This window comes from Musa acuminata, chromosome BXJ1-4, assembly GCF_036884655.1.
Source record: "Musa acuminata AAA Group cultivar baxijiao chromosome BXJ1-4, Cavendish_Baxijiao_AAA, whole genome shotgun sequence".
Lineage (NCBI taxonomy): Eukaryota > Viridiplantae > Streptophyta > Magnoliopsida > Zingiberales > Musaceae > Musa > Musa acuminata.
In genome coordinates, this window is record NC_088330.1 from 37,576,509 (window position 1) to 37,602,482 (window position 25,974).

Sequence of the window (25,974 nt, forward strand, 5' to 3'; positions counted from 1 at the left end):
AATAATATATAATTAGTCTTTTTTTTTATTATATATTTTTTTATTACTATAAAAAATTATAAAAGACAGAATTTTTTAGAATTCACCCAAAGTTACGGTACGGAAGGATAAAAAATATTATTATGATGGATCAAATCACAACGGGAGACATGGAATCTGGCGAGTAATCCATTCATGATATAGCAATCAGAGCTGAACTGATCCAACGTACTTAATTTAATATAATAAAATCAAAAATTAATCTATGAGAAAAGGTTTTATGCGGCTGATGAGACGGAGAGTTCACGTGATGTTGTTGTTTCTGTAGTCAGCATCGAAGTAATGGAAGTTGTGACCGTGGTGGAAGACAGACTTCCAAGTCGAGGGTGGTACGGAGACCGTACAGATTACGGTCATAGAGTCTTCTCTTTCTGCTGAGAGGAAGACTTTTCTTTCTTTCGACTGTGACAGATTCTTCCGTGTGGTTTGATGGAAATGACTGGAAATTTTGTACTCTGTTCTTGCGATCGTTATGTGAATTGGATAGTTCGGATAGGATTCGTTTGGAAAAATTGTAAAGAAATCGAGAATTAGATGTTTGATTTGTTCGTTTGTTAATAATATTATGTTGAATTGAAATATCGAGGTGTTTAATTTACTATATCGAAATAGATTCGATATAGGATAATTTTGTGAGAACTTGTGATGTACTGAATATTCGAAAAAGGGGATGACCGCTAATAACAAAAATATTATTATTCAATCTACCACGTAAAATTGAGTATTATATGTAAACATAAAATCTGAAATATGTTATATTAAATATGAAAATAATTTTTATGTCAAGATTAAAATCAAATATTTAGATCTAATACGGAACTAGATCATTTTTCCTCTCTTCCTGTCTTTTCACATGATCATCTAAATTGATGGATTAAGAGATTATGAGAGAAAGATTGAGAGAAAAACCTTAATTTCTCAATCGTTGAAATGCTATTAAGATTCAATTAGAATCAGATACTGAAAGAAGAACCATAATCAGAATCCAATCATATTTATAATCTATTTTATTTAATTAAATATGATCATATAATTTAACATTATAAAGTTACAATCTCTACTATTTCTTAGACTCTTTCACAAATTCCATCTTCAAAGTACGTGCAAGCCTCTATTATTAAGAAACCTAAAGAATGCGAACTGGAGGATGAGTGTGATTGATTATATTTGATGAGAAAAGACATGAATCCAAGAAAAATATTAAAAATATAAGGATGATGAGTGCTCGGAATCACAAGAGAAGAGAGCAACAATTGTTTATGAAGGCGTATTCATTTGAGCAAATCTTCTTGGGAAAGGCAACAAAGATGATGAGGGGGAGCTATCAACATCAAGACTGACAGAAACATTACCCCATGTCTCTTCGAATTGCAAGGGGCCACTTGAACACTACCTTCCCAATCTTTATTGGGTCACATGAAATATAGGAATTCGGAGTATGCTATTGAATCAGCTGGTGTTTTCATTAACAAAATACATGATTTGAGCCATTGAAATCAGCCACCTATTCTTGTCAAGAAATAAAACTTGCCCCACCAAAAGAAAATTAATGTATGTGATTAGAAGATAGTGATTTTAATGAAAGCTGTGATGGTCTTCCATCTTACTGTGGAAGATACTGAGATAGAAAACTGAGCATGACTCATTGAATACTTAATCATGAGAATTTTGACAAGGGGGATCTCATTGATTTTGTTGGGTATGACGAGAGATATGGCTCCCATTTCTCATCATAAAGAAAAGATAGAAGAATTGAGACCCACTCTTTCTCTTCGTTGCCATCACATATCTTTCATCTCCAAGCCTCAAAGCCGTTGAATTCTAGCTCTAGTCTCCGACCCATCAATATAGCAGGACATGGGGTTGTCACCAACTTGAAATGGACCATCTTAGCAGTGCTTAGCATCTTCCAGCTATGGAAAGGCAATAATTTAAGCTCATGTAGGTTTTGGAGATCGGGAGCCACAGATAGAAGATTGAATCAAAGATTTAAAGCTCATAAAGTGGACTCCAAACTCAGTCGAATTAATTTTAGTCGTCAGGATTTTAAGTTGATTTAGTTTCTCGATTGATCGAAACACAATAAATTCTGTCAAGTTAACCTCACACTACATGTGTTAGATATACAAATGTTTTGTCGTACTTAAGTTTTCTTCTTTAAGTCTCTTCTTATATATATATTTTTGTATCGCTAATATCACACGCTTTCTAACTATAATATCTTTAGTACATATCTATACTACAAAATATGTAAGCATATATATTGGCAGGTGTAAACTCAGGTGTCAGCCCAAAATTTCATGGACATGAGGCAGGAATCTCACTGGATGATGTGGTTCTCATCATAGATGCTGCATAACAGAGAATTCTCCAGCATCTTATTGGGTTTATTTGAGACAAACCATGTCAGAAATAGTTAGGCTTAGCTACATCAAACAAAAGCAAGATAAACAACACAAGTATGGTGTGCAAGGCTCCCACACAAAGTTGGAGAAATTTTCCTCAATGACCTGATTTTTATGTTGGCAAAGATCTACTCACGCAATTTTTATGTCACTTTCCGTATGAAGAGGTGTGTATGTAATATAAACACACCTTTATCTAAAAATCTATGATGCAAGTAATCTGCGCTCTTAACTCGAAAAAATTTGCGCCCAAAGAAGACTCAAACAACTTAGAAAGTAAGAGATAGATACCTGAAACCAGATTATAAAACACAGGGCCTGCCTGCCCACTGAGAGGAGAATATTGACCTTCAAACTAAGCACAGGTCTATTTTCTCAACCAGTTGCCAAAAGTTTCAGTTCATCATCGATAGTTCAAAGAGATGCATCTGATATATAATCATAATCCCCAGATACAACAGTGACTAGTTTAAAAGGAAGCACAGTTTTTAGATTCAACAGTACCCCTCAAGTAAAATAGCTACTGCTTCAAAAGACTAGCCAAAACAGAAGGTCCAGAATCTAGGCACTAGTGTCCAACTCAACATTTGCAGAGGTATGACCTCCATGATTAGTGTACACAGCTGAACCACTAGACCGGCCGCCTCTACCCCTTGCGTTATAATAGTTTCTGGGATGGTAGCCAGAGTCATAATACTGGCTCCGTCCATTCTGGTAGCCACCACCCCCACCTCGGCCACCACGACCATTTGCATAACCCCTCCGACCTCCACTACCTCCACCACCGCGAGTTGCCCCTCTCTGGTTGTGATAGGACCTCCGGGGATTATGTTGTTCTTTCTTCTCTGTGTCCCTCAGGTTTTGTTCCTCCATTTCTACTTCTAGTTTTTGCTGATCCTGTTGGTCAGAGGCAGCATCCACAGGAGAGCCCGTGTCTGGTTCATCCTGCGAGGGAAACACAAAGGAAAGGGATGTAGAAAATTTAAATATAATTTACCAAAGGAAGAGAGGCACTCTAACTTGTTTAATTTACCAAAGGAAGATGGTTACCATCTTCAGAGATTCATCAACAAGATTATCTTCATTATCAAGGTGAGCTTCCATTTCTCGAAATTCTTGTTGCTCATCCTCCTGATAAAAGTAAATCTCCCTGCCTCAGCATAATGTTGAAAGAATACAAGTGATAGCTGAACTTTAACTACCAACTATGATCGGAATACATTAATTTTCAGTCAAAAATTACAATACATGTTATCCATAGTAATTTACCATGGGTACCCATTATGGTCTGATACACTAACTTGGATGTTTACAGAATTTTATTTATTTTTCACTACCTTGAAAGTAATTACACCATTAAGTAAATTGTTAACAACATAGACACTGTTGAAATCTCATGAACCGGATGTTTGTTATAACAGACAGTTTTAGAGTTTCTAACATTCAAAATACTGGTCAGTCCGATACAATGCTGACCAAGTACCAATTTCAGAATATGCAGTTTAACACTGCTTGATATATGTTCATTTTATAATTAACTTATTCGGTGGAATAAGATGGAACAAGTCAGTATACCGCTTGGCATCTTGGTGTTTATCAGTCTGACAGGTTATCAAAACCACCGTCAGACAGATGTTTAAATCAATGGTTTGCACACACAATTCTGCAAAGAGAACTTATGAATCAACAATTGAACAGATAAAACAACAACATTCTTTAGTAATCAACTCCGTAATATTACTTTTTTCCTAAAAAAACCTTATCAAATAAATGAAATGATTGTACAAACTAAGAAACTGCTTATTAATAAAAAATTTATATATGCCTTGTATAAAGAGAAAAGTGATCAAGTGCACAACGGATCCTGCTAATACAAGACCAAGAGCACACATATTTATCCCTTCAAGCAAAGAGAATGTTTCTGTGAACCTGGCATGCAATTCACAAAGGAAAAACTTTATCATAGCGCCAGGGTTTGACCATCATAAATAGACATTGTACAAACACATTAAAAAAGTTTAAAGGTAAAACCATGAAAAACATCTATTTTAGGATTTCTTGGGTCCATTTGCCTAGTTATAATAGTCCATGGAAACCATAACATTTTCTGACTAAATGATTAACATGAAAGGGAGGTAACATCATTGATTTTGTGGTGTTACCAATCACTGCACCTAAAGTTTGTTAGTTCACCAAAGGGATTTTACCCAAATCTTTGAAGGATAGAGAATATCAAAAGTCATGCATTATGTTTTTCCAAATTGAGCAAACTAGAGTTCAAGAGGTAGAGCTGCATGTTCCTAACTAGTTCAATATGATCTTCAAATTGCCCAATAGCATAGTACAAGGTTGACACTAAATGGGTTGTCTACAGAAATGAATGACGTTTCACCCGGACCGATATGTACTGGTCCGGGCATCAACCGGTACACAGACCGCCCCCATTTCAAGCAGTCTGGTTTGCCCATATAAAAAGAAAATTTTCCTAACCGTGATTGCTTCTCACGCATGTCATGACCTCTGCTTATCACGCATGCCATTGTGACCACAACTTCTCAAGCACACCGCCACCAACTCCACTTCTCACCTCGCTGAACACTGCGACCTCACCGCATGTTGCCGGCAACACCTTTGCCCTAATCACTACCCTCTTCTCCAAATCTAATACTTAAGGTAGCAGATGCTACATTAATCCTTAGGGGACCAGATGCTACATCAGGGAGATGAGAGAAAAGGCAAAAGTAAACTGTAACACAAACTCAACTCTACTGATAAGATAAATCAGGCTCCAAGAACCCTTAATTACCACAAAGTACAACCCGATCAGTGACCTCTCCAGATGTCACCACCATGACTTTCCTCTAGTTTTTACATTGATTTATGATTTCCAGTACCAAGGGTATATTCCATGCTTGATGGACTTTTGCATTCAAAAATGCCTTTAATGACTGTTTTTGGCTAGAAACAACATCACATCCTGCTATCCTACTACTACGTAGAAAGCACAACAATCTAAAGTGCCCTTTGAGGCACATCAATCAAAGATACAAACAGAGATATCTACTGACGGGGGATCCTAACCACCAAAGTTGGTCTACAAGAATCAGAGTGCACATTGAATTTGACCAGTAATTTACATCGGTAGAAGAATAAATATTCAATCAACAGCTCATCTGGATCCTTCCTATCCTACACCAGACTCATACATTGTGAATGTAGCTAATTTTCCCTAGATCTTAGCTCTCAGGGCATAGATGTACCTCATTTTTTCCCATATAGTTTGCTTTGGAGATTGGTGAAAAAAGTTAAATATATGTATTCTGTACATGTGTTTGCTTCAATGTTTCTTTTGTTTTGCCTTGCTCTATCTCTGTTTTCCTTTTGTAATAATTGATTAATATTATATTCATGTGTATGCTTCGGTGTTTCTTTTTATTTTGCTTTGTTCTCTCTCTGTTTTCTGTAATACTTGGTCAATAACTTAAGATTATGTTCATGTGGTTGCTGGTGTTTCTTTTTGCTTCGCTTTGTTTCTCTATCTGTTTTCATCTTGTGATACTTGGTCTGTGCGTTGTAGACCTTAGATTCAAGGCATAAAGAACAGATGGAAGTTCTATTGTTAAAAATGAAAACAAAATATGGTTCCTAATGAAGTGCAAGGTGTCACAAAAGCTGCAGCAACAGTATCAAAACTATAAGTACATTACTTAAGCAGAAGCAGCTAACAAGATTCCTCAACATGATCTCAGACCTGCTCAAATCAAAAAGCTCAAGATTCAACAGCAGCGGAACATACATATGCACATATAACCTTAAATAATTTTAGCAAAATATATAAAAATTATTAAAATATCAAGAATTTTTATTTAACAATAATAATTATTTAATTGAAACATTATCTTTGTTCATCTTCAAAAGTTATATATTTAAATAGTCATATTAGTTGTAGTATCAGGTAAGTCGGATCTGGTCTTCCACAAAATGGTGGAGTGTGAATAATGAATTGCAGATTAACTCACCAAAGCCACAACCCACTCAGATCAACAAATAATCGAGCCATTTGAGTTTACAATTTAAAGTGTTTAGGGCCTGAAGAAGTGTTCATTTTCTCTTTGTTTTTACGAAGACGTAAGCTGCAGGATAATTAATCCTGAATCAAGTACAACCAGTAGCAGAGCTATACAAAAACTGGGGCACATTGATCTAAGTTGCTAAAATTTTCATCACACTTCTGTAAAAATCTACATGATAATCAGCAAGGAATTTCAACTAACGAAAGAGATGTTCAGTCACAACCTGATAAAGAGGCTCTATAGATCCAAGCTTACTAATAATAGTCCCAATACAAAAGGACGGATCGCAAAATATAATTATTTGACTCTTAGAAGATAGATTGTTATAGTAATCATTAGCTTTCCTTTATACAATTTGTTCTAAAGAATTATATTGGTAAGGCAACTTCAAGCTACTTCATGACCTTTCCACCAAAAAAAAGAAAACCTTTCCTAAGATTTTCAGTATTCCTTATGGGCATACTTGCAGTACGATATGAACCAACTTTGTTGCTTTTCACAATTGTAAAGGTAGCAATATGAAAAAAAAACAGTACAAATAATATATTTCAATAATAACAAATAAAAATATTTGGTTCTACTTTTAGGGGAACGAGAGTGGGTGTCATAGTGAACCTAGGTGACTAGTTTTCGAGTCATGGAATCCTACATTGATCCTTGAAAATACTACATCAGTGGGAATCATATTTACTCTAACACCTCGATTAATCTCATATCGGAAATGAATAAAACTAAGATTGACTTATAAGGATTTGATGGATATACTATTGTTAACTTCAACTAAAGTATTTTGATCAGTGGTTTAGATCAAACGAAGTTGATGAATCAATTAACTTATTAAACCCGAGTCAAACCCTACCTCATTAATGCAGGTTATACTTTAATAACTTCTATGAGTTCAAAAAATTCAACAATCATTCAATTTCCCTGCAAAAGGATTTACTGTCCTTTTTCTTGCCTCAACAGAAATTTGATCATCAGGAACATATATCTGAACCAACCAACCTGGCATTTATGGAAGTTTTCAGGAGTCTAATTCATCCGTCAGGTCAGCATATGACACGAACCAACCAATGCCATACTTACCGTGAAATCCAGGTGCTAAATGATAAATATAGGAACAAAAATAACACTGCAAACAACATGGGTAGAAGAGCAAATTAGTTCCTGCAAGGCAGAAACTTCACCTTGTGCTGATAACCGACTGGAACAGAGGAATCTTCAGTTTGAACCATGGGTGAAGGCATGGTGGTGGACTCACTGATCTGCACCTGACAAGCAGCGCCGTATTTCCCCACTGCTGCTGCCACATCCCCAGGGGCTTTCATCTCCGGCGTAGTGGTGAAATAGTCTGAAGCCAGAATCTTGTTCAACTTCTCCCTCATTCCAGCATCTACAATTCATAACATAAGAGTCAAAACCAAAAACAAAGGGAGAAGAACGCCAAATGATCATCCATTTACGAGCACTAACAGGTAACCGAAGAACCCGGATGAATGGGCTGATCAACGTTCAGCAGCCAAAGCTTCGCATGCTGGAGGCAGACCTGGAGGGCGTTCTTGTGCGAGATCCCAGAGTAGACCGGCCGCGAGGTGACGAGGGAGCCAATCGCTGAGATCGCGTCGAGGTCCTGTTCCCCCAGTAGATCGGTGGCGTCGTCAGTCACGTAGTCGTACGTCAAACAGCAACCACGCTCGTGGGTCCTTGTCAGCATCGTCGCCGCAAACTCGCTCTGCGGCTTGACGTCAAACAGGCAGCCGAAGTAGAGCAAGGTCAAGAGGTCCTCGACGGCGGGACCAAGCTCCTCCTTGTCGTCGTCCGCGGAAGGGGCAGCAGTGGGTTCTTCTTGGGGAGCGGGGGGAGGAGGTGGAGAGGCGGCGGCGGCGCGTGCGAGCTCCTCTTGGACGGCGACGGCAAGGGGTTGGCGGAGCTTCTCGTACTCATCAATGAGAACGGTGATGGCGGGCTTAGAGCGGAGGACCTCCTCCTGCTCCTTGTTGAGGGGCTTGCCCTGGGCGAGGCTCTCCTCCATCTGCAGGATGCGGTTGTACTTCTTGCGCAGGGCCCGAAGGCGCTTGCTCATCAGGTTCTGCACTGGACCGTCCACAGCTGCCTCCATTCCCGATGACGCCATCACGGCCTCCGCTCTCTCTCTCGCTCTCTTTCTCTCCTTTCTTCCTCTTCCTTCTCCTCCTCCTACTGCTGCTACTACTACTATTACAGTCGAAACCGCTCCTCTTCCGCTTACCACTATCCTGCAACGGCAGCTTCGGTGTCTCCTCCCTCGCCGCCGATGTGCGACTTTTCTAGCGGCGGCAGCAAGGGTTTGGGGATTGGGGTGGGGGGGAGAAGAGAATGATTGACTTTAAGATACGTGCCCATTACTTGTTGGATTGGATCTCTTATATTAAATATATTGATGAAGGGCAGTGTCGGTTTAATAAAAATTGATCGTCACCGGATTGGTATACCTGTTTCATGATTTGGGTTGAAAGATGGACCCCATAAACAGTGTCCAACAAGGCAAGACAAGTAATCCGTTGAACTGTACGTATAATGCGTTACTGATAATATCAATAATATTTTTAGAATAAGACGTTCATTTGTTTTTTATAGTAAAAAACATATTTAATTGATGTATTACTATATGTAGCGAATGATATAAAACGAAGCAACCACACAAAGCGTATTTATGCTTGGTGTGCTTATTTATACTAGTATTTGTTGAGAGTCTAAAGTGATAATGCATTTTTATGTTTCCTTTAGAAAAAAGATTGAAATTTGCTAAGTATGTAGTTTCAGTTTGAATAAAAAGTAAAAAAAATAATTATTTATGATATGTTTATGTTAGGATGGTCTTTGATAAAAGATAGTTTTTCTTTTTTGATGTGATTTACAGAATAAATTATTTGTTAATTATGAAAATTACTTAAAACAATAACAAAAAATGCAAAAAAAAAACAAAAAGATGATATGACTAATATTAAATAACAAATTAAAAAAAGAAAGAAAATTTCAATAACAATATTAAAAAGTGAAAAATAGAAACAAAATAACTAAGAAAGTTATGTCGATAAATGGATTCATAAACTATTGACATGACTTTTTTTCTCTTTCATAAAATTATTGTTTCCTTCAACAATTGATCTTATTATTTACCATTTGTAATATGGAATTTGAAGGCAGATAAAATTTAAAAGATTTACTTAATGACATAGTTATATATATATATATATATATATATATATATATATATATATATATATATATATATGATTAATGATGTGTTAGAATAAATGGTCACAACTTAAAGATGGAATAATTCCATTAACCACGTTAACCTGAGAAAGCTATTTTGGTAAGCATAAGCTGTGAGAGGCCAAAAAGACTTGGTTGATCTGCCATTACCTATTCTTCTGTGGCCGCCTCTTACTCGCTCGCGCTCTCTTTCTCGCACCTGCATATCATCACGTAAACATCGGACATACATGTGGGATACCTTCCGTTCATTAATATAACACAATCGACCACCTAATCCGGATCATCTTCTCTTGTGAGGGACTCCTCATTGGAAAGATCTGAGGGATTCGGACATCGCCATGGAGCTCCCTTGATTAATTTTCCTCAGATTGCACGCCTAGGCCATTGCTCCTCTCAGTTGTATGGAGATCTGAAGAGAAGACAAGGGGGAGGGGGAGAGAGAAGAGCCAAAGGGAACAATGGAGGCCTCCGAGAGCGGCGCGGCGGCCGTCGGCGAGCCTCTTATCAAGCACAGGGGCTGGAAAACCATGCCATTCGTCATCGGTACGATCTTCGTGATCCTGCAATCTCAACGGTTTTGTGTCTTGGAACGAATCGATTGATTCGGTGGCTACTCGATAAGATATTTTGCATGAGATCAGATCGATTGCGTTCATGCACGCATGCATGGGATGCGTCGGGTGATCTTACCCTGTTCCTGTCCTCCTAAGATGAGATGAATGGTGGGCGTGCATGCAGGGAACGAGACGTTTGAGAAGCTGGCGACGATCGGCACGCTGTCGAACCTGCTGGTGTACCTGACGGTGGTGTTCCACCTGAGTAGTGTCGCGGCGGCCACCAGCCTCAACGTGTTCAACGGGACGACCAACCTGGCCACCATCCTTGGTGCGTTTGTCTCCGACACGTACTGGGGGCGGTACGCCACCCTCGGCTTCTCCTCCATGGCTTCCTTGCTGGTACTCACGCTCCCCGCTCTCCTCCTCCATCTCTTCCCGTTTGTTCGCATCTCTCTACGCTATATTGTCTGTGAGGCAGAACCAGTCAACAAGGTGATGATGAACAAAGAAATCGATAATCGTAATTAATAATTGAAGAGGGTGAAAACCAGAACCCGATCACGAAAACTTCGAACTGACTCTAATATTCCTATAACATCAAGGATCGAATAGTTCATCTGGATTTGGGCTTCCAACTCAGGGACCGATAAGCTAAGCCTGAGAATGAGCAACCAGGTCCGATACATCAGTAACATACTGCTAAATCTTGGAAGGGAATGGCGATCATGACGCTCACTGCAGCCGTCTCCAAGTTGCACCCTCCGCCGTGCATACAAGACCAGACGTGCGAGGGACCGACGTCATTCCAGCTGTTCTTTCTCATCCTCGGCTTCGGGCTCCTGGTGATCGGCTCCGGTGGGATCAGGCCGTGCAACATCGCCTTCGGCGCAGACCAGTTCGACCCCACGACGGAGTCCGGTAAGAAGGGCATCAACAGTTTCTTCAACTGGTACTACTTCACCTTGACGATCGCCGTCGCCTTCTCCTCCACCGTCATCATCTACCTCCAGAGCAATGTGAGCTGGACGCTGGGCTTCGCCATTCCTACTATGCTTATGGCCGTCTCTTGCGTGTTCTTCTTCGTGGCGTCGAGGATCTACGTGAAGGTGAAGCCCGAGGGGAGCCCCGTCACGAGCATCGTGCAGGTTCTGGTGGCCGCGTTTAGGAAGCGAGGAATGAAGCTGCCTGATGACCCAAAGCAGGCCCTGTTCAACCCTCCACATGTTAGTACTCTGGTCGCCAAGCTATCATACACTGATCAGTTCAAGTAAGCATGCCGTGGCACCAACACTCGTTCCAGTAGTTTGAGCCTTTTGCTTCACCTATTAACAGAGAAGAAGAAGGACAGGCACTTGCATGATTTGTAATCTGGTCTTTCGTGGCTTCGTGGTGTCAGGTTTCTGGACAAAGCTTCAATTATATACTCCGCTGATGAGATCAATCCCAATGGCTCAGCTGCGAACCCATGGAAGTTGTGCAGCATACAACAAGTTGAGGAGGTGAAATGTGTGGCACGAATCATTCCCATCTGGTCCACGGGTATCCTCTACTACATCGCAGTGGCTCAACAGACCACTTACGTGGTCTTCCAAGCCCTTCAATCCGATCGACATGTCTCCAAGAACCTAGAGATACCCGGAGCCTCCTTCACCATCTTTTCCAGCATCGCCCTCACGGTCTGGATACCTCTCTACGACCGGATCGTGGTCCCGCTGCTCCAACGAGTCACCAAGAAGGACGGCGGCATCTCGCTGCTCCAGCGCATGGGAATCGGCATCGTTCTTTCCATCGTCGCCATGTTCGTCTCGGGGCTAGTGGAAGAGCGGCGGCGGAGGATCGCTCTCCACTATCCAAGCATCGGAACAACCACCGGCGGCGGCGGGATCTCCGCCATGTCTAGCTTCTGGCTGGTGCCGCAACTGCTGCTCTTGGGGCTGTCGGAGGCGTTCAACCTGGTGAGCCAACTGGAGTTCTTATACAAACAGTTCCCGGAGAACATGAGGAGTCTGGCGGGGTCGCTGCTGTTCTGCGGCATTGCCATCGCCAGCTACCTGAGCGGGCTGATGGTGATGATCATTCACCACGCGACGGCGGACAACGGGCAGGGGAAATGGTTGGCGCAGGATCTCAACGAGGGACGACTGGAGCTGTTCTATTATTTCATAGGAGTGATTGGGGCCGTTAACTTCATCTATTTCATTGCGTGTGCAAAGTGGTACAGATACCGAATCCTGGATGGGGAGTCTCATTAGCGTAGTCCACGCTAACGTGCCCTTAATAAAAGAGGTAGATTTCAGAGTCCTAGCTGTGCTTCTTCTTACTTATTAATCTACGTGGATGATCATTTATGACATTTTTACAAGCTTTGAATTCCTGTGATTGAGAGAGGTTATTTTTGCTACAATAATAACTCAAAAGTCTCCCCCCATTAAATCAAAATTAAGAAATATAAGTGAAAAATGAAACGAAATAAAAAAAAATCTAGAAAATGCATTTGGAGGCACTCGAGCACCGCAGTTACCCCGAAAACTCCAGATTCCTCTCCTGCATCCCACGTGCCGCCAAAGGAATCCAAAGCCCGGCGTCACGTGCCCGGGAACCCTCGTTCCCTGACCGTTGTCTCCCAACACGCACGTGCCAGTGCCGGGTTCCGCCCCAGCCCCCCTCCGTCGTTTCAAAATCGTCCACCCCCAACGGCTAAATAACTCTCTTGGACGCCCGGCACGAATTCCGACGCCTTGTCCCCACCCATTCCTCTCTCTTCACCGCATGATCATCTTTTTATCGTCGTCTTTTGTTGGTATTAGGGAGAAGCACACTTCCCAAAACCAACCTCTACCCTTCCTCTGTAACTCCATTCCATTTCCTCCTCCGTTCACTCTGATCGAGCAAGCCAACACGGTGAATGGGGAAGCAGAGCATCGGCTCATGGTGGTTCTGCTGGGCTCTCTACGTCTTCGTCCTGCTCCCTTCCGCCTGTGCCTTGACCGCTGATGGTAATTGCTGACAACTCCATCTTTCTTGTTCTTGTTGTTGGAAGAGGTTTAGTGAGGTGAAGAGGATGGGCTTGGTTTGGGCTGGCAGGAGAAGCTCTGCTGGAACTCAAGCTGGGTTTCAACGACTCCAAGCAGATGCTGCGGAGCTGGCGGCCCTCCGACTCCAATCCTTGCTCCTGGCTCGGCGTCGCCTGCCACCTCTCCGACCTCACCGTCCGCTCCATGTCTGCTCTCTCTCTCTCTATGTCTTCTCTGTCTTTCTATCTCTCTGATCTTTTTGGTTGCTGCTGCAGTAACTTGCCCTACATGCAGCTCGGTGGCATCATATCCCCAAGCATCGGCCGGCTCCGAAGGCTTCAGAGACTGTAAGAACATCGCCTTTCTTCCTTTTAATCTTCAAGGAAAAAAATCTTTGGATGCATGTAAGATATCTACAATGTTCTAACATAATCTTTGTTTAATCTTTTAGAATGTCATTTTTTAGTTCGGATTGATTCTTCACAGGCGTTTGATTGTGACTAGATACAATATTTGCACCAGGAAAGGAGACATGTTTCTTTCTGTGTAGAATATCTTTCATCTCAAGTACTTGATGCAATTATATGGGTGTTTTGGCAGGGCTTTGCATCAGAACAGCTTACATGGGCCCATTCCACCTGAGATCAAGAACTGCTCCGAGCTAAAAGCCCTGTATGCTAACTTCTTCTCTCTTTGTCCATCCTTTCACCGAGTTTGACTGCTGATCTCCATTTGGTTGTGCCGCATTGTGTTGCTTTCTCAAGGTATCTGAGAGCTAATTACCTTCAAGGGAGCATTCCACCCGAGATCGGAGAACTCGCCCACCTCACCATCCTGTATCTCTCCATCCTTCTGATCTGTGATTATGTTTTACCTTTGTCTGGGTCTTTATGAGTTTGATGTGCAAAATGCAGGGACTTGTCGAGTAATCTGCTGAGGGGTGCGATTCCTCCATCAATTGGCCGTCTGACTCAATTGCGTTTTCTGTGAGTCTTCGATGCCACCGCCGTTGTTGGTTCAGCATTTCACTATTTGTTTGACTGTGATTCATCGAAGTGCAGAAATCTGTCGACCAACTTCTTCTCCGGGGAGATTCCAACTGTTGGAGTTCTTGCAAGTTTCAGAAACACCTCGTAAGCCCTTCTAAATGTTTGATCTGTGGAAAATTTCTTGTTTTCATCTTCACATGTTTTGATAAAGTAAAAACTGGGTGGATTATGTGGAGAAATAATTGAGACATTAGCATTTGTTATTGTTGTTGTTTCACAATATTTCTACTACAGAACATGATTCTGATGGTGCATAGATAATGCAGGTTTGTCGGGAATCTGGAATTATGTGGCTTGACAATTCAGAAAGTTTGTCGTGGTTCCATGGGCTTTCCTGCAGTGCTACCACACACCAACACTTTCTCTTCACCAGGCATGTCTCAGTGACACTGTGCTTTCTGAACTCCATTCGGCCTTCATTGATCAAAATATCAGGTGTTGATCAACCAGCAGTTGTCTAATGTCTTGAATGTGTCCTAAACTTTTCCTAAAACTTTACAGGAATCTCATCGATCCCGACAAAAAGATCATCACATTTTCTGAATGGGGTTATCCTTGGCGCCATGACCACAATGGCCCTTGCATTAGTTTCGATCCTTGGCTTCCTTTGGATTTGCTTGCTCTCAAGGAAGGAAAAGCTTGCTGAAAACTATGTCAAAGTCCAAAAACAACTTGTGCAAGATGTTGGTAAGCTATATACATCCCTCTAATTCTCCCTCAACCATGATAAAACTTGCTGACATAATTTTCTTTCTGATTAGGCACCAAGCTTGTCACCTTCCATGGAAACCTCCCATATCCGTCCCAGGAAATCATAAAGAAGCTGGAGTTGCTTGATGAAGATGATGTGATTGGTTCTGGAGGCTTTGGCACTGTCTACAAGATGGTCATGGACGATAACAATGCATTTGCTGTTAAAAAGATTGATTGGTACCGCAAAGGAGTCGATCAGATCTTTGAGAGGGAGCTGGAGATCTTGGGCAGCATTAAGCACATTAACCTTGTCAATCTGCGAGGCTACTGTACGCTGCCATCTGCAAGGCTTCTCATTTATGATTACTTGCCCTTTGGCAGCCTTGACCATTACCTTCATGGTAAGCTTCTCCGTTGCTCACTGCTGTAACTTCCAAGCCTAACACCATTGCAAAAGATCTATTGACCGCCTCATAATTTCAGAAAATGGTGGAGAAGATCAACCTTTGAATTGGAATGCACGCATGAAAATTGCTCTTGGCTCCGCGAGAGGGCTGGCCTACTTGCACCATGATTGCACTCCCAGGATCGTTCACAGGGACATCAAATCCAGCAACATTTTACTTGACAGGAGCCTGGAACCTCATGTCTCAGATTTCGGCTTAGCCAAGCTCCTGGTAGATGACGATGCCCATGTCACCACTGTGGTTGCTGGCACCTTCGGCTATCTGGCACCAGGTTTGCTATTTGCTCCTTGCATGACGAGTTGGTTCATCTGCGTTCCTGCTTATCTCGCTGCGACTTGTGTGCCTGTCATGAAGGCACGCCTCTCAGTATGAACTACTAACACACTGGTATTTCAATGCTCCAGAGTACCTGCAAAATGGACATGCAACAGAGAAGTCAGATGTGTACTCCTTTGGAGTTCTCCTGTTAGAGTTGGTGACTGGAAAAAGACCTACAGATCCATCCTTTGTGAGGAGAGGCTTGAACATTGTTGGCTGGGTAATTAGATCCATATTATTGCTCTGCTCTTGTTGATCACCATGTCAGAGGAGCTCACTTCTTATGAATCTGCAGCTAAACACGCTGGAAGAGGAGAATCGCCTGGAGGAAATTGTGGATGAAAAGTGCGGTAACGTCGACGTCGAAGCAGTAGAAGCGATCCTTGATATAGCTGCGATGTGCACCGATGCGAATCCTGATGAACGCCCATCGATGAGTAGAGTGCTGCAGATGCTTGAGGAGGAGATAATGTCTCCCTGCTTGAGTGATTTCTATGAACCTCACTTGGATATCTAACTTCATCTTGGTGGAGTTCTTCATGGAAACATCCTTTTGTACATAACTGCTGGTTGGAAGCTACATGACAATTTCCATATCAAATCCTGACTTGGAAATTTTGTCACTTGGGAATGCACCTTTTTCCTCCAAATCTGATGAGAACAATTTTTTTATCTAAAAAGAAAAAAAATATATTAAGTCAAAAAATAGGTATGTCCTATCATCTGAAGATCAGCACATAAGAAGTTGGAGAAATCCAACAGTCAGTCATTCCTCCAAATAAAATAGGCAATTTTTGTATTGATTTATCTTTCTATACACCGAGTGACAGTTACATTAATAAAATAATACATCAAATGAAAGATATCATACACAAGTTTAGTTTAAGAAGGGTCTAATTCTTTTCTCAAAATTCAAGCCATAACCTCTGCATCAAGCTTGATTAATATTTTTCTTACTCGCATCAAGCCATAACCTCATCACGATTTGATTACCATTATACAGATCTATATACATCATAATATATTAAGCAACAGGCAATATAAAGTGATAAAATATTAAATAATAATAATAAGCAAAAAGATTATGTCAAGTCACATATGTCATCACTCACGTGATTAGCTTGCAGGGCATCTATGACTAGTAATTACATATTACCCCATATAGTTAATCATGATTAGCATCCCAGTCCTTATACTTTAAAATGTAACATTTTAATCCATACACTTACGAAGATAAAATATTTAACCCAAAATTTTCTTATATTGTTAGCTTCATCGATGGAAAAAATCGCACGTATAGTCATGTGAAAACAAACACACAAAAGAAAAGGATAAAAATATAATTTTATTATCTTTTAAATTATTAATTTATATAAAAAATAATTTCCTCTTCTCCTACTCTTTCCAAACTATTTGCCCGTCGCTTGCCACACTTGTCTCTCATCGCTCGCCCACTGCACCCACTCGTCCATCGCACATGTCACTCGCTGCTCACCTACCGCACTTGTTGCTTACTGCACTTGCTCACCCATCGCTCGCTTGCCGCACCTGTTGCTCATTGCTTACTCGTCGCTCGTCAAATAGTAGGAACTCGAGGACGTGCTTGGCGATGGCGATGATCAGCATGCCATCGTTGAACGACATGACTGCGAGCATCACGAGGTAGGCGAGGCTGATGCGCAGCACGTGCAATGCCGTTTGGGCGAGCCCCTCGCCGATGTGATTGGCTCCTGACCTGACGAGGCGACAATGGTGGAGCCACTCAAGGAGCAAGGAGAAGGTAAAGACGATGACAAAAACAAGGGCGTACATGTCACCCTTGGTGCTGAGCTAACCCGTGACGAGGATCTTCGAGTTCTTGCCCCAGAAGATGGTCATGTGGGGGTCGTGCAGTAAGCGAGCGACAAGTGCGACGAGCGAGTGACAGAAGAGTAGGTACGGTGAGTGAGCGGGTGCAGTAGGCGAGCAATGAGTGATAGGTGCAGTAGGCGAGCAGGAAGGTGAGACAAGCAGCGCACAAGCAGTGGGTGAAAAATTTATATAAAATAAATAATTTAAAAGATAATAAAATTTTATTTTATCTTTTTTATTTATGTTTTTTTGTCACGTGATGCAATTTTTTTATCAACGAAATTAACGACGTAAGGAGAATTGAGATTAAATATTTTATTTTTATAAGTATATGGATCATAATATTATTTTTTAAAATATAAAGACTAAGATGCTAATCATAATTAACTAAATGGATAATATGTATTTACAAGGTTTTGAGACCCAGTTTTAAGACGTTTCGATACGACGCGGCTCATAAGAGTAATACAGGTAAAAGGGTAAAATTGGAAAGTGAAATCTGTCTTTTGCATCATATACATGCAAAGGAGTGAGTCCTCCCCATTCTTCCCCAGTAGATCCGTTCGTCTGGCTTGGCCAGGGCTTCGTCGTCCTCTCCCTTCTTGATTCGCCATCTTGCCTTCCGGAATCCTGTGGTATGTCTTCGATCTCCAATCCCTTCCGTCGTCCCCCCTTCTTCCTAGATCTCTCTAGGTTTTGGATCCTCGGAAGATGCTGTGGTCCTTCGCTTTCTTTGTCGATTTCCGTTCATAGTCTGTCGGACTACTAGCTTTCATGTTAAGATATGGTGACTTTATGTGTATCATCTCCATCTAGTTTGATTCATGTATTGCTGTAGAATAACTTTGTGTATTCCAAAATCATCTCTTTAGATGAGAATTGGGGAGTGGATGGATGCATCATTTCTTGTTCAAATATATGTATTTCTTTGAAGAGTAGTATTGTATTGACAAAATTGTAACTATTATTTATTACTATGGATCGCTTGATGGGTGGAACGAGAGCAAATCTTGGTTGTATGGGGCTGACATTAGACAAGGGTTTTGCATTTACTTCAACGCCCGCAAGTTCAGAGTTGCTTGAATTCATCGATTTGTGATCTAATTCTGACATGTTATATTTTACTTTTGGGTCATATAGATACTAATGTGGGCATATGATTGTCGTTATTTAGTGTCTGATTGGAGTCTATGGACCTAAGTGTTATAGGTCTGGGTGGAGTTCTTTCTAAGGGATGAAGTTAACTGGATTCTTTCCTTTTTCTTGGTGAGATAGGGTTCCCAGGTTTACATTTTCTTATTCTTTTGAGGGAAGTTATGGCCCCAAGTTTGATAAGTATAAAATACTATTTCTCATCTTACAAAAGGGGACTAAGAAAAATAGATATTCATGACTTTCATGAGAAATTGAAGGTGATTCGGAATAGGCATCTTCACATTAGCTCTTACTTTCTTTACTGTGTAAATCTCTCTTATACAAACATTGTCTTAGTCTTTTATATGATCAATCCTATTGTATTCTAGATCTTTTGTAATAAAACAACATGATTTGTTATAGAACATTAGTCATCATTATACTGTTCACAATCAACTTTAATAGCAACTTTATTGGGATTTTTTTGTGAATCAATATTTTAATTGACATGGGGGCCTTTTCATATAGCTGTCTTCCTTTGTTTTTCTGAAGAAAGTGAGGTATTAGGAGTCATTCCTCTGACAAAAGGTTTGAAACCCTTGAATATGCATTTGGAATTGCAAATGGATTTAAATAAATGGGTAATAAGATAGTAGAATGGTTTGCTACCTATGGTGAAATGAAAAAAGTTAACAAAAGAGGATGGAGGAAATTGTTACTAATGTGATAAAATGTTTTGATAATCTTATGGAATAATTTAACGTTATTCTTTTCTATTATGAGCTGACAACATAGGTAAAATTTGTAATGATTTAGTTGAAACATCTAAAAGGTGAAAAGTAGCTTAACATCCATATTTGGTGCAGCATATATGAAAACAATTACCTCTTCCTCATCTTTCTCCTACTCCACTCCTCCTCCTCTTATTGGTGTCGACCAGTATTGCTGGCATGCCATATGTCAGTAAACCATATGCCAGTTCGTACACGACCTGTAATGATGATGCACGATAGAATGCTAATTGTACAAATGATTAACAATGATTTATCTTGAGATTAGTAATAATTCAGCTGATACAATCTTCTGACTTCTGATATTGTTGGGGATAAATTGGTTAGTGATTCATTTTCATTTTGCTTTAATTTTTGAATAAATTTTATCCGCTCATGGGGATTATGTGAATATCATATGTTGCAACATTTAATAGTGTTTGACTTGCCTAGGGGAAAGGAAAAATGGAGTGAAAAAAAAAACAAAAGAACCAAATTTCTTATTCCCAGTAATCCTCCATGCATTTTTCTCACATCACATTTGGTATCATAGAATGTTGTTCCACATCATATTGGTACTTTGGTACTACAGCATTTGTCCTGCATCAATTATAATTTGAAGTTTGTGGCAATGATGGCATATATTTGGTGTTAATTATGATGCCGATCCTTAGTATATTTAATTGTCATAATGTCTTCAAGGTTAGTGATTATTGGGAGTTCATTTATCTTAGAGAAACCCATTTTTGACATGGTGTGATCTTCCATAGGGATCGGTTTGGAAGCCTATATATATATATATATATATATATATATATATATATATATATATATATGCATGCATATATATACATATACATATGCATGCATATACATACATATATGTGTGTGTATGTATATATATGTATACGTATATATGTATACATATACATATGTTCATGCTTTTATTGAGATTGTGCAAGATGAGAATTTTAAATAAAGGAAGAATCTATTTAATTGATGTTGTCATAGAATTCAAAATATGGTTTATACAGCCACTTATCAAGTTATATAATGTAGTGTGATGTCAGCATTTTATGACCTTATTTTTACTATATGGTAGTAATTTTCTCATCGCATCTTAAATCCAGATTTTAATGTAAATAGCATATCCACGGGTAAAACTTGAAGCTAAAATCACGACCATCGTCAATGACACCTCCTCGGTTGTACAAACTGAGTCCTTCCTTTCTGAAAACTCATTTCTCCTCCGTGCCTTTCTAGGGTTTCATGCTTGTATGGCTCGAAGTTCCGATGGTGCAACTTTGGTATCCAATGTGTTCCCTCTCTTCTCCCTAGATCTTTCTAGGATCTTGGCTCATTGCTAGAGCCTTTGTTGATTTGCTTGACCTCCTCCTTCGTCCGGATTCTCGTCGATTGCCACTCACGAGTCTGTTGGATTACTTGCCTTCATGTAATGATCTGACAAATCAATATACGTGATGTTGTTCAATTCTGTGTAATTTCTCCTGTTCTCAGTTTTTATACTCTTGGATGGAGTTTAGATAGGAACTGGAGGATGGATGGATGTATCATTATCTCCAGATTTTGTATTTGTCTGTGGTGCTGATATTGGACTGATCTAATTGTAACTACCGTTTTTAGAACTGGATAATTGAATCTCGCGAATGGGAACAAATATCGGCTTTATGGGATGGGTATAAAACAAGGGTGTCACCTTTTGTTGTAGAAGATGAATGTGCATAAATTTAGAGATGCTTGGATGAGTCAATTCATTTAGATTCTAACTCTTACTGCTTTTATTTATTTATGCTAGGTCATCTAGACAATTAGCCATATGATTATATAGTTTTGAGTTTCCTATTTGGGTAGCAATTGGTTTCTTATAAAGAATGAAACTGATATCATGTCTTTCTTTGGTGACAGCAATGTTAAAGTCTAAGATTGATAGTTTGAAAATGCTATTCCTTTATCTCATTAAAGGAGGCTAAGGAAAACATATGCTATATTCTTGAGAAATTAGAGAGTTCAGTATATGGTAGTTTCTTTTCTATAGTGCTCTTATTCTCTTTGTAGGATTAGCATTTGCTGCCTTATTTATTTCTTCTATAAAATAACATGTCGATTCTGGAGCATTAGTAGCTACTGGGCTGTTTGAATTTTATTCACATACAAAAATTATATTGGAGTTACTTCAGTCTATTAATTGGCATGATTAACTTTTCATCCAGCCATCTTACTCTCTTTGTAGAAAGTGAAGTATTCCTCCAACAAAAAAGTTGAACACTTGAAATTTTAACTGGTGCTGGGTATAGATTATAAAAAGATAGAAGAATTGGTACAAGGATAAATTGCTGAAAAGTTCACAAAGGAGGACTGTGGAAAGTTTTGCTTATGTAATTAGTATTGATGATTACATGGGATCTTCAATTATCATTTTACTTGGTTGTATCTAATGATATAGGTGAAGCATCCGATAGCCAAAAAGTTGCATCAACTTGGTAAAATCCACATATGCTGCAGCATGTATGAAAACAATCAGTTGTTCCACAGGTGCATGCCTTGTGGATGCTTGATCTTATGAATAATTAACATTGATTATGGAAGATTGATGATTATTTACGAGAGACACAATTGTCTAAAATTGTTGGTGATATTTAGTTTACATTGGAAGTTTGTGCCATCATGGGATGAATCTGCTGATAAAAAGTAGCAATTGATGTGTTGACTATTTTGATGCTTAAACAACAGTTCAGGTCGGAATGATTGTTTGACTATTTGTCTGGATCAGTATGAAATGGACGGACGGTACTCCTGATCCAAGTGTGAGCCGCTATGTAGACCGCCCCTGTTTCGACGGTTCAGTTCGAATCATTAAAAAAATTATTAAAAAATGCGAGCCCTCTTCACCCTGAATGTGAAGGGTGTGCTTTCTCCTCCTTTAATCCATGCAATAGTTGACCCTTTATGCCTTATCAACTTCATCATGATCATAGATTGCTCAAGTGACTTTGCCGTCAGATATTGACCGCCTGGCCATAGAAATTGACTTTCTTTATGCTATATGCAGACATGTACAATAATTTGGGCAACCAGGCTGGGGTGCAGGGACCCACGATTAATCCACAGCCTAATCCTTTTGGCGATGCATTATATGGAGCTGGGTCTGGACTTATTCGAGGTAGCCTGGGGGCATATGGAGAGAGGTTCTTGGGCTCAAGTTCTGAATTCATGCAAAGCAATGTGAGAAACTATACAGAAAATGGACTTATGGCTTCTTATTTGTGCTATACTCTTAACATCCGATCTCTGATGCAACAGATTAGCCGGTACTTCTCCAACCCTCAGTATTATTTTCAAGTGAATGATCAATATGTGAGGAACAAGTTGAAAGTTATCTTATTTCCGTTCCTGCACAGGGTAAATCAACTATCTTTGCTTACTTCCAGCTTCTAATTTATACCTTTTCTTTTGAACCACCTTACAACAAAAAAGGATCTCTTCACCTGAAAAAAAAAAGTCTTTCAGGGCCACTGGACTAGAATAACTGAGCCCGTTGGAGGTAGGCTATCTTATAAACCCCCAGTATATGACATAAATGCACCAGATCTGTATATCCCCTTCATGGCATTTGGAACATACATCATTCTTGCAGGCTTCTTATTTGGTCTTCTTGGAAAGTAAGTCGGTCCGACTTTTTTTCTCATATATGTCGAAAGCTATCAGTGTCTCCAGAGCAACACTAATCCTAAGCATTGTCATACTCTTGCAGATTTAGTCCAGAAGCTCTGAGCTTACAGTTCACAAGGGGACTTGCTGGCTGGTTTTTGCAGGTTCTGATACTAAAGGGATTGTTATATTCATTAGGTGGTGGGGAAGCACCACTTCTTGATATCGTGGCATATGGTGGGTATGCTTTCACGGGGATGTCCTTGACTATGTTGGCCAGGCTGTGCTGGAGCTACACGTATTATTTTCTGATGCCATGGATGAGTCTCTGCATGGGGGTGTTTTTGGTGAAGACGATGAAGAGGGTGCTTTTCACGGAAATGAGGAGTTATGAGAAGCATTCGAGCCGGCAACACTATCTGCTGCTCTTCATGGCAATTGCTCAGTTCCCTCTATTCTTCTGGCTCGGCAAAATAGCAGCATAAAGTTTTATATCCATGATTATTGTTTAGATGATGTCAATATTTATTTCCCTTTATTTGTTCCTTTAAGGGAGAGTATCTGTGCTGCTCAAAATTATGCAAAAAAGGGAAATAATCTGCTCAGAACAGATTGAATTCTCTTCATGTCTTCAGATGTGGTGATGATGGTTGGGAGTTCATATCTTTGAGAGAACCACTGGAAGACTTCTCAGATGGTGTGACCTTTCTCAGGGATCAGTTTGTAAGCCTGCAAGTTCTAAAGAAAATTGTTATGATTGGATATTGCGATGCCATCTTTTGAATTGGATTTCAAATATTTTTGTGGGTAAAATGATAAAAATACCAGAATCAGATGTGAAATAAGTTTGGATTATGTAATGATTAGCTGAGCTTTAAAATGAATATGTTGTACGTATAACATCTTTTGGGATGGTAAATTGTTTTAATCCGCTTAAATCAAATTGAGATAAGGACAAATATAAACATGTAAAACAGATATCTAAGATGGATGGTGTAATCACGAGCTCAATCTTTTCAATGATGATTAGTCAAAGTCAAAGATTTGAAGGATGATATATTGTTTTTTATTTTTGAAGATTTTACTAAAAAAATAATAATGTGGTTTTAGTGAATGGCGCTCACATATTTATTTTTTTTATTAGAGGATGAATCCAAAAATATCTTTCAATTAGCTTGATTTGACTCAAGGATTGGTTCGATTCAATCTGAGTCTTGATCTTGGTCGATTGGATTTTGGTTGGATCCTAAGCAGGTCGGATTGGATTTGAATCAAAACGCATGGGAGACGGATCGACGAAAGTTACACTCTTATGAGCGATAGTAACGAATAACGATCCTCTTCTCTCCGACGATGAACAATGACAACATCCTCCCCTCTCCGATAGTGATGGCATCATTGAGGAGCGACGACCTCATCTCATCCCCAACGACATCAACCAAGTCACCTCTTCAATGACCTCATCTCCTCTTCAACCATTAATGTGCGATTCTTTCTTCAATGGGCCATGACATCACCAATCACAAAAGTAAGATATTGAAAAGAACCAAAATTTTGAAACTATTGCTAATGCTCCTCAAAACTTTGTAAGATTAAGAAATTTAATTATTTAAAATTTTAAAATTATTTAAATTATTTTATTTTACTTGTTGAGATCACTATAAATAGTCATGCAAATAAAGAGACAAGTATAGTAAGTTTGATTATGGATGTTATATATTGGTGTAAACGTAGATACCAAAGCATCCATATTCAACGATTTAAAATAATTCATATCCAACTAAGCATCCAATACCTTCATAAATATTAGATGAATAGTAACTTAGGGTCCAATACCTTTGGAAACGACACGATAGCAAAAAAAAAAAAGAATTAATGAGTTGAATAATCAAAAAATAAGTATCATGACTAATGTACCTTAGAAAAAAAATCTCATATTTGGCCCTTTATTGACTCTAAAATAAGAAAAAAATATAAAAATAATACAAAACATGTTAGAACATGATATCATGATTTTAAAAAAGTTTAAGTAGATTTAAAAGTAATTGAAGATATTCAAACTTAAGTTACATAAGTTATACTCGAGTCATACTCGAGTCACATTAAACAATAGATTCAATATAGGAATCCTTTATTTCTTCAATTAATGATTAAAAAAATAAAAAATAAAAATAATATAATAGCTATTATAGATATTTTATTATAATAGTAAAAAAGTTTGAGTAGGTCTAGGAATAATTGAAGATATTCAAACATAAGTTATACTTAAGTTACATTGGATCACAGATTTAATATAGGAATCCCTTATTTATTCAATTAATGACCCAAAAAATTAAAAAATAATATAATGACCGTTAGAAATATGTTATTATAATTTTGATGAAGTTTTAGTAGGTTTGAGGATAATTGAAGATATTTACACTTATACTCAAGTTATACTATATTATAGATTCAATGTGAGAATCCCCTATTTCATCAATTAATGATCAAACAATAAAAAAAAAAACTAATATAGTAGTTGTTAGAAATATGTTATTATAGTTTTGAAGAAGTTTTAATATGTTTGGAGATAATTGAATATATTTACACTTAAGTTACGTTTAAGTTACACTTGGTTACACTCCAATTACACTAGATCACAAATTCAATATAGGAATCTCCTATTTCATTAATT

General features: G+C 39.2%; 4 protein-coding genes across 4 annotated transcripts; 3 read left to right on the top strand and 1 right to left on the bottom strand.

The window, feature by feature from the left end:
- Positions 1-2,854: 2,854 nt before the first annotated feature.
- Positions 2,855-8,874, bottom strand: LOC135663587 (uncharacterized). The gene is made up of 4 exons (XM_065176845.1): positions 7,991-8,874; positions 7,705-7,910; positions 3,495-3,575; positions 2,855-3,389 (listed from the first exon to the last, which is right to left on the bottom strand). The coding sequence occupies exons 1-4, from the start codon at positions 8,649-8,651 to the stop codon at positions 3,006-3,008; spliced, it is 1,332 nt and encodes a 443-aa protein (XP_065032917.1). The 5' UTR covers positions 8,652-8,874; the 3' UTR covers positions 2,855-3,005.
- A 1,193-nt stretch (positions 8,875-10,067) lies between these two features.
- Positions 10,068-12,641, top strand: LOC135663571 (protein NRT1/ PTR FAMILY 2.11-like). The gene is made up of 4 exons (XM_065176843.1): positions 10,068-10,321; positions 10,517-10,734; positions 11,049-11,602; positions 11,732-12,641. The coding sequence occupies exons 1-4, from the start codon at positions 10,237-10,239 to the stop codon at positions 12,585-12,587; spliced, it is 1,713 nt and encodes a 570-aa protein (XP_065032915.1). The 5' UTR covers positions 10,068-10,236; the 3' UTR covers positions 12,588-12,641.
- A 438-nt stretch (positions 12,642-13,079) lies between these two features.
- Positions 13,080-16,532, top strand: LOC103983001 (LRR receptor-like serine/threonine-protein kinase FEI 2). The gene is made up of 13 exons (XM_009400121.3): positions 13,080-13,331; positions 13,420-13,555; positions 13,625-13,696; positions 13,950-14,021; positions 14,114-14,185; positions 14,264-14,335; positions 14,411-14,482; positions 14,665-14,771; positions 14,900-15,085; positions 15,160-15,492; positions 15,575-15,829; positions 15,963-16,096; positions 16,172-16,532. Exons 1-13 carry the CDS (start codon positions 13,241-13,243, stop codon positions 16,391-16,393), a joined length of 1,824 nt encoding a protein of 607 aa, XP_009398396.2. The 5' UTR covers positions 13,080-13,240; the 3' UTR covers positions 16,394-16,532.
- Positions 16,533-18,247: 1,715 nt separating this feature from the next.
- On the top strand, positions 18,248-24,064 carry LOC103983000 (uncharacterized). Its single transcript, XM_009400120.3, has 5 exons — positions 18,248-18,362; positions 22,702-22,874; positions 22,953-23,051; positions 23,160-23,311; positions 23,404-24,064. Exons 2-5 carry the CDS (start codon positions 22,704-22,706, stop codon positions 23,783-23,785), a joined length of 804 nt encoding a protein of 267 aa, XP_009398395.1. The 5' UTR covers positions 18,248-18,362; positions 22,702-22,703; the 3' UTR covers positions 23,786-24,064.
- Positions 24,065-25,974: the final 1,910 nt, after the last annotated feature.

Bases quoted from the DNA above. Each gene is read 5' to 3' on its own strand.
- LOC135663587 (XM_065176845.1), bottom strand. From the start codon at position 8,651: ATGGCGTCATCGGGAATGGAGGCAGCTGTGGACGGTCCAGTGCAGAAC. The intron at 7,911-7,990 runs GTTAGTGCTCGT...TATGAATTGTAG, and splicing joins TCCGGGTTCTTCGGTTACCT to ATGCTGGAATGAGGGAGAAG. The intron at 3,390-3,494 runs GTAACCATCTTC...TTTCCCTCGCAG, and splicing joins TTGATGAATCTCTGAAGATG to GATGAACCAGACACGGGCTC.
- LOC103983001 (XM_009400121.3), top strand. From the start codon at position 13,241: ATGGGGAAGCAGAGCATCGGCTCATGGTGGTTCTGCTGGGCTCTCTAC. The intron at 15,493-15,574 runs GTAAGCTTCTCC...TCATAATTTCAG, and splicing joins CCTTGACCATTACCTTCATG to AAAATGGTGGAGAAGATCAA. The intron at 16,097-16,171 runs GTAATTAGATCC...ATGAATCTGCAG, and splicing joins GCTTGAACATTGTTGGCTGG to CTAAACACGCTGGAAGAGGA.
- LOC103983000 (XM_009400120.3), top strand. From the start codon at position 22,704: ATGTACAATAATTTGGGCAACCAGGCTGGGGTGCAGGGACCCACGATT. The intron at 22,875-22,952 runs GTGAGAAACTAT...CTGATGCAACAG, and splicing joins CTGAATTCATGCAAAGCAAT to ATTAGCCGGTACTTCTCCAA. The intron at 23,312-23,403 runs GTAAGTCGGTCC...ATACTCTTGCAG, and splicing joins TTATTTGGTCTTCTTGGAAA to ATTTAGTCCAGAAGCTCTGA.
- LOC135663571 (XM_065176843.1), top strand. From the start codon at position 10,237: ATGGAGGCCTCCGAGAGCGGCGCGGCGGCCGTCGGCGAGCCTCTTATC. The intron at 10,735-11,048 runs GTACTCACGCTC...AAATCTTGGAAG, and splicing joins CCTCCATGGCTTCCTTGCTG to GGAATGGCGATCATGACGCT. The intron at 11,603-11,731 runs GTAAGCATGCCG...TCGTGGTGTCAG, and splicing joins TCATACACTGATCAGTTCAA to GTTTCTGGACAAAGCTTCAA.